This window comes from Rhinolophus ferrumequinum, chromosome 21 (genome assembly GCF_004115265.2).
Source record: "Rhinolophus ferrumequinum isolate MPI-CBG mRhiFer1 chromosome 21, mRhiFer1_v1.p, whole genome shotgun sequence".
Classification (NCBI taxonomy): Eukaryota; Metazoa; Chordata; class Mammalia; order Chiroptera; family Rhinolophidae; genus Rhinolophus; species Rhinolophus ferrumequinum.
The window spans coordinates 23,979,272-23,995,095 of NC_046304.1; the positions used below are offsets into that span (position 1 = coordinate 23,979,272).

General features: G+C 36.2%; 1 protein-coding gene across 1 annotated transcript in view; it reads left to right on the forward strand.

Moving 5' to 3' along the window:
* ACACA (acetyl-CoA carboxylase alpha) overlaps window positions 1-15,824 on the forward strand; it is a 260,073-nt gene that overhangs the window by 73,615 nt on the left and 170,634 nt on the right. The window contains exons 6-9 of the mRNA XM_033090744.1: window positions 1,047-1,185; window positions 12,785-12,894; window positions 14,454-14,535; window positions 15,333-15,431. Of these exons, the coding sequence (XP_032946635.1) occupies window positions 1,047-1,185; window positions 12,785-12,894; window positions 14,454-14,535; window positions 15,333-15,431 (430 nt within the window). The remainder of the gene's footprint in view (window positions 1-1,046; window positions 1,186-12,784; window positions 12,895-14,453; window positions 14,536-15,332; window positions 15,432-15,824) is intronic.

Sequence of the window (15,824 nt, forward strand, 5' to 3'; positions counted from 1 at the left end):
GTTCTCTTTAAAAGATCTTACAGGGTTGGACTGCACTGATTTGAGAGGGTATGAGAAATTGATTAGCTTGTGGGGTGGTGTCAGGAGATAATATGTCGTAGCATTGGATTTAGAGCTGAGCGAGTAGAGAACTTCAGAACAGAAATCTTAAACTGTGTGATACACTGACTTATTGGCTTCCACCAAGTATTTGAGTTGTTTAGAGAGAATATACCACATGAAATACTTAAAGAGATCACAAATGTTTTTAAATGTTAGCGTAATTCTGTGTCACTTTTATCTAAATCATGTCAGAGCTGAGAGGATGACTTGGTTGAAATAGTTTGCAGTGATTAAAAGATTAAAGGATGAGAACCTATAAGTATTGCTTCCACGATGCCCTTCTGTTAGTCTTCCAGTCAGTCTGAACACAGATAACATCCTTGGGGGCATGCTTGCAAGACAGGTAAGGAGATGACAGGGTTGTTTAGAGAGAAGTCTCAGGATCATTGATTCTTCTACTCTTTTTCTTGTGACCATTTATTCTGAGGCAGTCTTTATAACTCTAAGGCATTTGGGGTTTAGCATTTTGGAGAGAAGTGGTGGTTGGTGCCAGGGTTCCTATACATGTTCAAAGTTCTATGCCTTGTTTTACTACAGTAGAGAATACTGCATGACACTGCACTGTTTCGTCTTTCCCATTCCTTATTTGATAGTAGTACATCATCCCTCTGAAGTTTATCTTCTGTTCTCCATTAATTGATATGGTAGGATAATTCACAAACTCACAAGATTTGAGTCATTGTGATTTTTTTTCCCTTTAAGAAATGAAGTTAGAAAGGAGTAAGTTTTAATGGACATGTATTAAAGTATTTCCTCAGCTGACATTTAAAAATATCCCTTGATCATGTGGCAGCTGGTTCCTAACTGCTTAGACCAGCAATATAAATTCTTATTGAAAACCTGGCTTTTCAGAGAAAGATAGATCTACAAAACTTGTCTCATCTCTATTCCTCCATCATTGCTTGCCCTCTCCATTTTTCTCTCCAATCACCCCCCACTCCCAGGTTCTTATTGCCAACAATGGCATTGCAGCAGTGAAATGTATGCGATCTATTCGTCGATGGTCTTATGAGATGTTTCGAAATGAACGTGCAATCCGATTTGTTGTCATGGTCACACCTGAAGACCTTAAAGCCAATGCAGGTGAGTTATTAACATTAAGAAAGCATCAACCCTTGAGCATAAAACACTGAATAGCACAGTCTTTAAGTAGGAGAATGGTAGCTTTGGGGGGATTCCCAGACCTAAGCATTTCCAATGAAATCCTTTTAAAAGGATATCTCTTTTAAAAAGTGTTAATACTAGACATAGACAAGTGATTGTGATATACAGGGGGTGCCAAAAAATGTATACACATTTGAAGAAAGGAAAACTGTATGAAAATTGTAATACTCAATACATGTATATACCGATAACAAAAGATGAATACTAGTCACAGGTGACTTCTGCAATTACAAAAGGTGCTCAAAGTGGTTACCATCAGCGTCCAGACACTTCTGATTACGGGGAACTACTGCTTGAGCAATGTTGACCAAAGTGTCCACTTGTATACATTTTTTTGGCACCCCTGGTATTTAACCTCAATACCGACTTCAGTGTTCTAAGTAAAAATAGGTAGAAATTTACCCAAAATGTTGATTTGGGTTTTCAGGTGTATGGCTTTTCAATGTCAAGTATTTGCTAGACCACATACTTTAGCATGTGTGAGTGGAAAGGTTTGGAAGGAAATACTATTTCCCTTATGAGCTACATTGAATTTTAGAGGATCTTAGAGTTAAGATCCTTTTTTTCCCTCTTCCTGAGTGAGAGAACTCTTGGGAGCCAAGTGGGTTTCACTCTGCAAGCTCTTCTGCATGTTCTCACTACTCAGAATGGTTCTGCATCTGAGAGTTATAGATAAAGACTGTTGGTATAGCTGAGAGGTTTTGGCTAGTCTATCCCTTCCATACTTTTTATGATTAAAGTGTAATATCTAAGGTAGAGTACCCACAGATAACATTAGCTCTTTAAATAGCTACCTTTTAAAACCCATTTTGATCTGTATATGCTCTCTCTGTATTGAGACAATGACGTTAAGGCTATTCCTAAGAAATAAGGGTTATTATGTTATCTTATTTAGAAATGGAGAAGGCACCAATTTATTGGAAAGTATATTTATGACCTGAAATCATTTACAGTCACCCTTTAACATCTCTTAGCCACTTTTCATATTTGTAAAAGGAAGACCATAATGTGTAATTCCCTGGATAGTTGTAAAGATGCAATTGTCTATAATAAATGTAAACTACCTTGTATGATTTCTTTTTCTTCGTCTATTTTTTTCCTGGTGCTCCTATTAATTCATTTATTCATTCACTCAGTGAACATGGAGGCCCACAGTTGAATAACATGCTATCTTGCTATCGGAAACAAGTAATTTCAATACAGTGAGGTTACTGCTTAATAGAAACATGCACAGGGTACTATGAGAACACAGAGATGAGACATCTTAACTCTGCCCCCTGCTCTTGGGGGCAGAGTTAAGAGAAAACTTTCTCAAGATGTTATGTATGCCTAGCCAAGACTGAGTAAGAATTAGTGAAGCAATTAGGGGGAAGACAAAAGTGTCCCATGGAGAAAGAACAGTATATATGCAAATGTTTGAAGGTGTGATACAGTGGTTTTCTGGAAATTATAGGTGGCTTGTCAAAGTACAAAATGTGATCTAGTATTTGTCAAGGAGAGCCTTGTTTTACAGTCTCAAGAACATAAACTTTCTTTTTTGGGATGTGTGTATGTGAGCATCTGTGTGTGTGTGTTGGATATTAAAGGATTTGCATTTTAAATGGATTAGTTGTTGTTTTTAACAATTCAAAAGTATAAGAGTATAATAAATCCTTTCCCATCTACCTGTCATCCAGCACCAACAATTATCAACTCCTGGCCAGTCTTGTTTCATCTATACTTTTACCTCCTCCCTCCTCCATACACAATTTCTGAAGCAAATCCTAGTCATTATTTTATTTGTAAATATTTTAGCATGTATCTCTAAATGATACATTTTTTACACATGAATAATTAGGTGGATGATTCAGGTAGCATCTTGGAAGATCCATTGGCAGAAGGCAATACTAGAGGGTATGACAAAGCCAAAAATAGAAAAGAAAGGATTGGTTTGGAGAGATTTAGGAGGTATAATTGACAAGATTTGGTGATTGAGAGAAGAGTTAGTAATTACTGTTAAGTTTCTAATTTGGTTGACTAAACTGATGCTAGTACGATCAAATAGGGCAAAATAATAGATAATATTACAAGAAGATCAAAGTCCTTTTGGAACAGATTAGGTTTGGAGTACTTGTGTATAAGCAGAGTCTATAAATCCTACACAAAATTGAGTATATCCTTCTAGAACTTAAAAATAATGAAAAACAGAGATTAAGAGTGTGTATTATTAGCAAATATGTGGTGTTTGACACTACCTCCCAAAAGAACAGATACAAAATGAGAAGAGGGCTCAGGATGAAATTTTATAAAAGACTAGAATTTAGGAATAGATTCAGGAAGATGGGTCCATAAACAATGCTGAGAAGAAATTATCAGAAAGATAGAAGAAGCGAAAGAGAAAAGAGAATTTCATTAAGGGTCAAATGTGTCAGCATCCAATAAAATAGGAATAGAAGCCAGTCCAGCAATTAGGAAATCATTGGTAACATTTGCAAGAATGGTTTAAGTGGAACAATATGAGTATGCAGACTAATATAGGATTTTAAGGAATGAATGGGAAGTGACATGGAGGTAGCCAATGTGGACAAGTTTTTTAAGAATTTGGATAAGAAGGGAAGTAGAAAAGACAGTAACTAAAGAGAAATTCAGAGTCAAGAAAGGATTTTAATTTTTCAGAATGAAAGAGACTTGGGAATGTTTATAGTCTGAGAGGAAGGAGCCACAGTGGGGAAAATTGGGAGGGATAGCTCAGCTGCAGAGGTCCCCCCTGAGGAGTGAGGGGTCCCAGCCTCAGACTGGGCTCCCCAGCCCAGAACACCAGTGCTGGAAAGAGGAGCCCCACAACAACGGGCTGTGAAAATTAGTTAAGATTCCATTTGTCTGGATGAGACGGAAGTCTGCTAGAAACCCAGGCATCCTCCTAAAGGGCCCATGTGCAGACTCACTTGCTGGCAGGCAGTCACGCTGGGCTCCAGTGGAGGGACAGTGGCTCGAGAGGTGCCAGAAACATACAGGTTGAAACTAGGTTGTGTGACTTCAGGGCAAGAGCTGGAGAGACAGCCACCATTTTCCCCGTGTTGAGTCCTCTCACACAGCTGGCAGGTGGGTCCCATCTTTCTCCCCCCAAAAGGCCAAATCTGAATCTGCCTGGTGCACTCAACTTGTTCCACCCTGGTGACTCCTTGACACCCTGCTCCACCCAACTTGCACACTGCCAGAGGCTCTTTCGACAGCAGGCAGCTAGCCGTGGCTCGTGCTGCAGTCTTTCTTAAAAAAACTCAAAGATCCGCATGCCTCAGGTGGGCAGCGGCTGGCCTCAGTGTTCCCTGTGTCTTTTGCTGAGTGGCCCTAGGCTCAGCACTGGTACCAAATCTGAATCTGCATTAACCTGGTGAACGCCACTTGCCCCACCCTGGTGACTCCTTGAGACCCGACCTCACCCAACTTGAGTACTGCCCAAGGCTCTTTCAATGGCTGAGCCTACAGGCAACCAGCAGGTGGCAGTAGGCCTCAGAGTGCCCTGTGCTTTTTGCTCAGCTGCCTCAGGCCCAGTACTGGTGGCAGCTGGCTTTGGTTTGCAGCGTGGCCTCTCCCATGCAACTCCAGATCCAGCACAGTTAGCTACCAACCGCAGATCTCCCACAAGGTAGTCCTGGGCAGGTCAGAGGTAGTGGCTGACCTTGGCCTGCACGAGTGCCCCTCCCAAGAGGCCCCAGAATAACATAGCTGGTGGTCAGCTTCAGACCACAGCAGAGCACCACCCAATTAGACCCACAAGTGGCACACCCAAAGTGTTGTCTTGGCAGACACCATAGCCAACTGGGGCAAATCCCACTTTGTGGGTCAGCCCCCACATAGCAGCTGTGGTCATGGCTAATCCACACAGCCAGTCAGCCTGAGGGTCAGTCCCACTCACTAACTTGCCAACAGCAATCAAGGCTCAACCACAACAGGAGGGTACACAACCCACACAAGGGACACGCCTGGAGTACCCAGCTCAGGTGATTAGGGAGACTGCCACTGGGCCACACAGGACATCTACTATATAAGGCCACCCTGCCAAGACTGGGAGATGTAGCAGATCTATGTAATATATAGAAACAAACACAGAGAGGCAGCCAAATGAGGAGACAAACGTGTCCAAAATGAAAGAACAGGAGAAAACACCAGAAAGAGAACTAAATGAAGTAGAGGCAAGCAATCTACCAGATACAGAGTTCTAAACACTGGTTATAAGGATGTTCAAGGAACTTAGTGACAACTTCAATAAAAAGATAGTAAGTATAAAAAATGACATAGAAACCATAAAGAACCGGGCAGAATGACGAATACAATAACTGAGTTGAAGAGTACACTAGAAGGAATCAACAGCAGATTAGATGAAACAGACAATGAAATCAGCAATTTGGAAGACAAGGTAGCTGAAAACAGTCAATCGAAACAGGAAAAATAAAAAGAATCTAAAAAAATGAAGGTAGTTTAACGGACCTCTGGGACAACATCAAGCATAACAACATTCACATTTTTGGGGTACCAGGAGAAGAGAGAGCAAGGGATTGAAAATCTATTTGAAGAAATAATGACTGAAAACTTCCCTAACCTGGCGAAAGAAATAGACATACAAGTTCAGGGAGTGTAGAGAGTCCCAAACAAGATGAGTCCAAAGAGGCCCACACCAAGACACACCATAATTAAAATGCCAAAAGTTAAAGACAAAGGAGAATCTTAAAAGTAGCAAGAGAAAGGTAGTTATGTACAAGGGTGCTCCCATTAGACTGTCAGCTGATTTCTCAACAGATACCTTGCAGACCAGAAGAGGTTGGCATGAAATATTCAAAGTGATGAGAAGTAAGGACCTACAGCCACAACTATTTTAACCAGCAACGCTGTCATTTAAAAATTGAAGGAGATATAGAGTTTCTCAGTCAAGAAAATGCTAAAGGAGTTCATCATTACCAAACCAGTATTTCAAGAAATGTTAAAAGGGCTTCTTTAAGGAAAAGGGGGAATGGAAGGAAGAACATAAATACGAATAATAAAATGGCAGTAACTACATACCTATCAATTACTTTAAATATAAATGGATTAAGAGCTCCAATCAGAAGACATAGGATGACTGAATGGATAAGAAAAAAAAGACCCACACATATGCTCTCTACAAGAGACCCAGTTTAAGTTGAAAGACACAGACTGAAAGTAAAGTGATGGGAAAAGTTATTTCATGTAAATGTAAATGAAAAAATCTGGAGTAGCAACACTTATATCAGACAAAATAGACTTTAAAACAAAGTCTGTAATAGGAGATAAAGAAGAACATTTCATAATAATAAAGGGATCAGTCCAACAAGAAGATATAACTCTTGTAAATATTTATGTACCCAACATAGGAGCACCTAAATATATAAAACAAATCTTGATGGACATAAAGGGAGAAATAAACAGTAATACAGTCACAGTAGGGGACTTTAACATTCTATTGATATCAATGGATAAATCTTCCAGATAGAAAATCAAGAAGAAAACAGCAGTCTTAAATGACACATTAGACCAGATGGATTTAATTGATATTTTTAGAGCATTTCACTCCAAAACAGCAGAATATACATTCTTTTCAAGTGCACCTGGAACATTTTCTTAGGTAGACCACATGTTAGACAACAAAGCAAGTCTCAGTAAATTTAAGAAGATTGAAATCATATCAGGCATCTTCTCTGACCACAGTGGTATGAAACTGGAAATCAATTACAAGAGAAAAACTGAAAAACTCATAAACACATGGAGGCTAAATAAGATGCTACTAAATAATAAATGAGTCAACAATGACAACAAGGAAGAAATCAAAAGATACCTTGAGACAAATGAAAATGAAAACACAATGACCAAAATCTGTGGAACACAGCGAAAGCAGTCCTAAGAGGGAAATTCATGGCAATACAAGTCTACCTCAAGAAACAAGAAAAATTTCAAATAAACAATCTACCCTTACACCTAAAGGAACTTGAAAAGAAAAACAAAGCCCAAAGTGAGTAGACGAAAATAATAAAGACCACAGCAGAAATAAGTAGAGTCTAAATTAACCATACCAAAGACCAGTGAAGCCAAGAATTGGTTCTTTGAAAAAATAAAAAAAATGGATTAACCAGACTCATCAAGAAAGAAAGAGAGCAGAGCCAAATAACTAAAATCAAAAATGAAAGAGAAGCGACAACTGATATCACAGAAATACAAAGGATTATAGGAAAATAAATAATTATATGCCAACAAAGACAATCTGGAAGGAATGGATAACTTCCTAGAAACATACAATCTTTTAAGACTGAATCAAGAAGAAACAGAAAATCTGAACAGACCAATTACTACTAATAAAATTGAATCAGTAATTAAAAAACTCCCAATAAGCAAAAATCCTGGACAAGATGGCTTCATAGATAAATTTTACTAAACATTCAAAGGAGAATTCACACCTGTCCTTCTCAAACTATTCCAAAAATTCATGAGGAGAGAAATTTCCCAAGCTCATTTTACGAGGCCACCATTCTGATACCCAAACCAGATGAAGACATTATAGAAAAAGAAGATTATAGGCCAATATCTCTGATGCACATAGATGCAAAACTCTTCAACAAAATATTAGCAAGCCGAATTCTACAATACATTAAAAAGATCGTACACCATGATCAAGTGGGATTCATTCCTAGGATGCAAGTTTCATTCAATATCTGCAAATCAATTACTGTGATACACCACATAAACAAAAAGTGAAGGATAAAAAATAATATGATCATATTAGTAGATGCAGAAAAAGTGTTTGACAAAATCCAGCATCCATTTATGATAAAAACTCTCAGCAAAGAGGGAATACAGGGAACATACTTCAACATAATAAAGGCCATATATGAGAAACCCACAGCTAACATTATATTCAATGGGGAAAAGCTAACAGCATTTTCCTTAAGATCAGAAACAAGACATGGATGTTTACTTTCATTACTTTTATTTAATGTAGTATTGGAAGTCCTAGCCACAGCAATCAGACAAGGAACTAAAAGGTATCCCAATTGGAATGGAAGAAGAAAAACTCATTAATTGGAGATGACGTGATACTATATATAGAGAACCCTAAAGATTCCACCAAAAAACTATTAGAACTAATAAATGAATAATTAGAACTAAATAATCAAGAATCAGTAAAGTAGCAGGATACAAAATTAATATTCAGAGATCAGTTGCATTTTTATACATCAGTAACCAACTATCAGAAAGAAATTAAGAAACCAACCCCATTTACAATTGCATCAATAAAGTAAATTAAAATACATAGAAATAAATGTAACCCAGGTGGTAAAAGTCCCTTTCTCAGAAAATTATAAGACATTGAAGAAAGTAGTTGAAGCAGATACAAATAAATGGAAGCGTTCACTGTGCTCATGGATAGGAAGAATTAACATTGTTAAAATATCCATACTACTCAAAGCAATCTATTGATTCAATGCAATCCCTATCAAAATACCAGTGGCATTTTTCACAAAACAAGAACAAATAATCTTAAAATTTATATGGAACCACAAAAGACCCCGGAATAGCCACAGCAATGTTGAGAAAGAAGAACAAAGTGGGTGGTGTCACAATAGCTGATACCAAACTTTACTACAAGGACATAGCAATCAAAACGGCATGGTACTGGCATAAAAACAGACACACAGATCAATGGAACAGAATAGAGAGCCCAGAAATAAACCTACGCCTCTTTGGTTAATCTATGACAAAGGAGGCAAGTATATACAAATGGGGTAAAGACAGGCTATTCAATAAATGGTGCTGGGAAAACTGGACAGATGCATGCAAAAAAAAAAAAAAGAAAGAAAGAAAGAAAAACTAGACCACCTTCTTACACCATATACAAAAATAAACTCAATATGGATTAAAGATTTAAATGTAAGACGCCAAGCCATAAAACTCCTAGAAGAAAACATAGTAAACTCTCTGACATTGCTCGTAGTAATATTTTTTATGATATACCTCCTTGGGCAAGAGAAACAAAAGAAAAAAATAAACAAGTGGGAGTACATCAAACTAAAAAGTTTTTGCACAGCAAAAGAAACCGTCAAAATGAAAAGACAAGCTACTGAATGGGAGAAAATTTTCATGCATGATACATCCAATAAGGGGTTAATATCCAAAACTTATAAAGAACTCATACAACTTAACACCAGAAAAACAAACAATCCAATTTAAAAATGGGTAGAGGACCTGAATAGACTTTTCACCAAAGAGGACATACAGATAACCAATAGATATATGAAAAAATGCTCAATGTCACTGATCATCAGAGAAAAAAACCACAGTGAGATATCACCTCATGCCTGTCAGAATAGCTATCATCAATAAATCAACAAACAACAAATATTGGTGAGGATGTGGAGAAAAGGAAACCCTAGTGCACTGTTGGTGGGATTGCAAATTACTGCACTCAACTATGGAAAACAGTATGGGGTTTCCTCAAAAAGTTAAAAAAAGAACCACTTTATGACCCAGTGATGCCCACTTTTGGATATTTATCTGAAGAAATTAAAAACACTAATTCGAACAGATACCAGCATGCCTGTGTTCATTGCAGTGTTATTTACAATAGCCAAGGTATGGAAACAACCTAAGTGCCCATCAATGGACAATTGGATAAAGAAATTGTAAATTTATACAATGGAGTATTACTCTTCCATAAAAAGAAATGACTTCTTACCATTCGCAACAACATGGATGGACCTAGAGGATACTATGCTAAGTGAAATAAGTCAGACAGAGAAAGACTGATACTATATGATTTCACTCATGTTTGGAATCTAAAGAACAAAATAAACGAACAAACAAAACAGAAACAGACTCATACATACAGAGAACAAACTGATTGTTGCCAGATGGGAGGGGGCTGAAGAGCTGGGTGAAAAAGGTGAAGGGATTAAGAAGTACAAGTTGGTAGTTGCAAAATTGTTGTGGGGATGTAAAGTACAGCATAGGGAATATAGTCAATAATATTGTAATAAATGTGTATGGTGCCAGGTAGGTACTAGACTTATCAGGTGGACCACTTTGTAAATTATATAAATATCTAACTACTATGCTGTACACCTGAAACTAATATAAAATAATATTGAATGTCAACTGTAATTGAAAAAAAAATAGAACTCTAGAAAGGATTACAGTACCAGTGGTATTGAATTAAGGAATTTTTCCTTTTTTCTTTGTATTACGTTATTTTAATAGCTTTATTGAATCTAATTTATATACTGGAAGTGTCATTCTTTTAAAAGTGTACAGTTCTACAAGTTTTAGTAAATTCATACCATTATGCAATCATCACTGTAATCCAGTTTAGAACACTAGATATTTTTACAATTTAAAAGATTACGAAAAAGGAGGCTTAGATAGAAGAGTACGTTATTAACATCAGCTTTGGGCTTCATGTTCTCAAACTGGAGGGAATAGGCACAATTGACAGGTTAAGGAACGGTGAGAATGGTAATAATATAGAATTCTGAACTGTTGTTGGTTGGTGACAGCTGTACCTTTGCAGACTGTGTGTGTGTGTAGGATATTTAGGTCACCAAATAAAGTAACTTTTTGTTTCTCTATCTAGAGCCACTGAACTACAGAAAAGTTAGATTTGACTACCTGAAAATAAAAATTTCTATCTAGCAAATAAAAAAAGAAAGGGAAAATGTTAAAGACAAATGATAATCTGGAAAAACATATTAGAAGCAAAGAGTTTCTACCTACAATATGAGCAAAAGACACCCTTCAATAGAAAAATATGAATGAACAAAAAAACACAAATAGGTAGTCCATAAAAGAATTAAATAAACATATGAAAAGAGATTCAATAACAGTGGCAATCTAAGAAATGCAAACCAAATCAATAGTAGGTTGGGATTTTTTTTTTTTTTCCATTTATAGGACCAACAAAACTTACAAGATTGATGACACCTGTAGTTGGGAATATAGGCCATTTGGCACCCATACTGCTAGTGAAAGTCTAAAATACTTCAATCTTTGAAAATGTGCATATCCTTTGGTCCAATAGTTTTACTTCTAGGAACGTATCCTGAGTATAATTGGACAGTAGCATCAGGATATTCATCATTACATTATTTTAATGTTTTCCAAATTATCAATAATCTATATGTCCATCAAGTTAGTGGTTAAATGAATGAGAAACTATAGAAATATTAGACAACCATTAACATATTGATATATTAATATGAAATCTATATAAATAATAGTTGTATTATATCATATGTAAATCGATAAAATATTAAATATGTATATCTATGTCGTAATATGGGAAGATATCCATAATATATCATTGAATTGGTTAACAGTTTATGATTTCTAGTATATCAAAGCATGACCTGGTTATCTCTGAGTGGTAGGAAATGGGTGATTTTGACTTTTAAAACATAGTGTTATTACATCCTGATATATTACGTAAATTTTTTATAATTAGCATACTTTGCCTCTTATAATCAAAGAGAACAATAAACCTATTTTTATTTTGAACAAACTGTAGGGCCATGTATTTTACTTTGAGTAGAATTTTCTTTTAGAAGGACTTAAAGCCTTTAAAAGTTAAGAATAAAAGACATGTTAATAAATTTAGTGGAGATGGACCTTGAGCAAGTTATTTAACTGCTTCAAGCCATAATTTCCTATAAACTGGGTGCCAATAATACCTATCATATGTAGGAATGTTGAGTATTAAATAAAATTATATATGTATACGTACATATATGTATACATATACATATATGTGATATGTTTACATGTATATATGTATATAAAACCTATTAGTATAGTTCCTGTACATTATAGCTGCTCTGCTACAATCGTTGCAGGAATAGGAAGAGAGAGAGACATTAGGTGATAAATTTGACTGGGAATACTGAGCAAAAACTGAAGAAAAGAAAGAAATGTAAGGAGGCAAAGAAAGCATCTTTTAGAAGTATCTTTCTAAAGTCTGTTATCTCCAACAATCCAGACAAACCCTTTTCAAACATCTAGTAGCTTCCTGTATCTAACCTTTCCTGTTTGGCCAGTCTGCAAACCCTCCAGACTCTACCCTCTGTCCCCATTCTGTCCCAGCTCTACATCAAGAAAAGCACTTTCTCAGAATACAGTGCAAGTTAAAGATAAAGGGTGTCAGGACTAGAACTTTTCCCCAGAATAGAATAATTGTACATGGGCCTCTAAATGACAAACACATTATTTTTGATAATAGGGATCATAAAGACTCTTCAGAAAGGTCACATTGTGAAATGTTTGAGAACTGCTGTTTTAGTATTAGAGCTTCCTAAATATTAAATTAGTGCATATTAGTACCGGTGACAATAAAGTCAGAGCCTCCAAATAGATGGTCCTAGAAATTACCTGATTGCTGAAGTTTGTGGTTACCTATGGTGGTACTTGTCCTTTACATAGTTTTGCTCTGCTGTTATATTTCAGAAAATAAAGCATGTGTTCTCTATTAATTTGCTTCTATTTTCAGAGTACATTAAGATGGCAGATCACTATGTGCCAGTGCCAGGAGGACCAAACAACAACAACTATGCAAATGTGGAATTAATTGTTGATATTGCTAAAAGGATCCCAGTACAAGTAAGAGATGCCAATCTGTCCTTTAAAACCAAATTTATATGTTCATTGTAGCATTATTTACAATAGCCAAGATATGAAAGAAACTTAAGTGTCCATCGATAGACCAATGCATAAAGACAAGATGGTACATATATACAATGGAATATTACTCATCCATGTAAAAGAATGAAATCTTGCTACTTGCGACAGTATGGATGGATCTAGAGGGTATTACGCGAAGTGAAATAAGTCAGATAGAGAAAAACAAATTACTGTATGATTTCACTTATGTATGGAATCTAAAACACAAAATAAAACAGAAACAAATTCATAGATTCAGAGAACATTCTGATAATTGCCAGATGGGAGGGGGTTGGGAGGATGGGTGAAAAAAGAGAAGAGATTAAGATGTACAAATTGCCAATTATAAAAATAGTCACAAGAATGTAAAGTATAGCATAGGGAATATAGTCAATAATATTGTAATAGCTATGTGTGGTGTCCAATGGGTACTAAATTTATCAGGGTGATAACTTTGTAAATTATATAAATGTCTAATCGCTGTGTTATATACCTGAAACTAATATAATATTGTATATCAACTGTAAATGAAAAATTTCTTTAAAAGAAAAGTTTTCACTTTAAAGATATTCAAATTCAGCACTATAGTTCACATATGAACTAATATTTACACTTGCCAATAAAACCTGTTGCATCTAATGGATTACAATGCTTCACAGTTTTAATAAACACAAATAAAATCTCCAAGTGGTCACAGGGATAAAAAAAAACCCCAACAAATTTAGCCATTTTACAGTTATGCACAAGGGGATATCCAGAGAACTTTTAATTTTATAGAAAGCATCCTGTTGAGAATTGATAAATGCCTTTATATGTTATATAACAGACAGGGAAAGGACAGATATAATAGAAACAATGCAATTAGTCAGAATAATGTAAACATAATACAAACAGGAAGTTTGTAAGGGTTTTTTCAGAGATGATTTATTCTATCCATTTCACCTTCAAACCTTCCCGAATCAGGAAAAGTTGCCTATTTCTAATGGAATATTCTTAGCCCAGAATATGGTGGTGTACAAGTAGGTCATTTCTCCCCTATCACTTGTGTTAGGAAGTTTAGGGTAAGTATCTTAAAGCCCAAAGAGAACAAAGCTTGAGATTTGTATGGCAGTATAACCACTAGATATAAAGGTGGAGTTGGGTGGCCAAAGTAACTGAATCTGAAAGAAAACCAGTATTTCTAGAAAAGGCTCTATAGAGTCTAGGTGAAAGGCTGTGAATTGAGTTTCCTGAAGAGCAACAAGATTAGCTGGATCTTAATATCAATTTCAACTTAGTTTTGACCTCTTCATAGGTTTTGCCACAATAGACTATTGCATATTGTTCTATAAAAAGTTCGCCAAGAATCAAGCATAGAAGCTGAGTTAAGTATTAGGCTGCTGTGGAGCTATTGAACCTCATGGAATAGGGCCAGTCTTGGTAGAGAATAATACAGTTTATCACGTATTTTTTTAACATGAATTTTATGAATGAACCATATTGTGTTTGTTCCCTTGCAGGCTGTGTGGGCTGGCTGGGGTCATGCTTCTGAGAATCCCAAGCTCCCAGAACTGCTTTTGAAAAATGGCATCGCTTTCATGGGTAAGCCTTTCGAATATACTGTTGTTGTCTTTTTCTTTCTGTCAGTTTTGCCCATACTCCACTCTACATCCATGTTTAATGTTCTCTTATTTTTCATCATGCTTTTCTTCTGTTTAATATTCTCTTATTTTTTATCAATCAGCAACCGTCAGAGGAAGTCCTTTTCCCGGTTTGGAGCTGGGACAGAATGGGGACAGAGGGTAGAGTCTGGAGGGTTTGTAAACTGGCCAAACAGGAAAGGTTAAATACAGGAATCTACTAGATATTTAAAAAGGGTTTATCTGGATTGCTGGAGAGAATAGGTTTTTGAAAGACACTTTAAAAAAAAAAAGAAAAAAAAGAGACTTTCTTTCCCTCCTTACATTTCTTTCTTTTTTGTTTGCTCAGTATTACCCTTCAAATTTATCGCCTGATGTCTTTCTCTTCCTATTCTTGGAACGATTGTAGCACAGCAGCTACAATGTACAGGAACTATACTAATTACAGATACATTATTTCATTAACCACTCAACGGTCCTATGACGATAAAATCAGAGTTAGATTGGTCAGGAATTTATTCAGTATATATTTATACATATTGAACTCTCGCTATGTACTGAAAGCTTACTATATTAGGTTCTGTGAAGGGTACAAAGACGAGTCAAAACATGGTAGTCCCCATAATCAAGTTTATGATCTCCATGACACGTGATGTAGGAGAGACAAGACAAATACAAAAATGATTATATAGAAGACAAAATATATGTGACACAAATGAGGCCAGAATGTTATAATCAGTGTTCTTGTTTTATTTTTAGGTCCACCAAGCCAGGCCATGTGGGCTTTGGGGGATAAGATTGCATCTTCCATAGTGGCTCAAACTGCAGGTATCCCAACTCTTCCCTGGAATGGCAGTGGTAAGAAACTATTTCTTGTTTGTATCTTGAAGTATGGAAAAGTTCAGTAGGATATTTGGGATTGTGGCTTGGGGCTTAAGTTTGTTTAAAATATTGGGATACTTGAAAAGAAATAGAATCCAGGTTGATTCCTGGTATCTTTTATCTCTAGGCTTAATTAACACATCTGTGATTTTATGTCTTAGGAATATACATTTAGTACCAGGTACACAGATGCCAAACTCTGATTTAAGTGATCTTGGGACTTAATTTGGAGAAACTCTGAGGAAACTAATATGGTTCTAGGGATTCGTATCTACTCTGGGTGGGCTAGAATCTTTCTCAGAGTTGGACTTGCTAGGCAGAATGAAGGCCTTGAACCTGCCTGGGAAGTGACCTGGATCACTGAGAAAA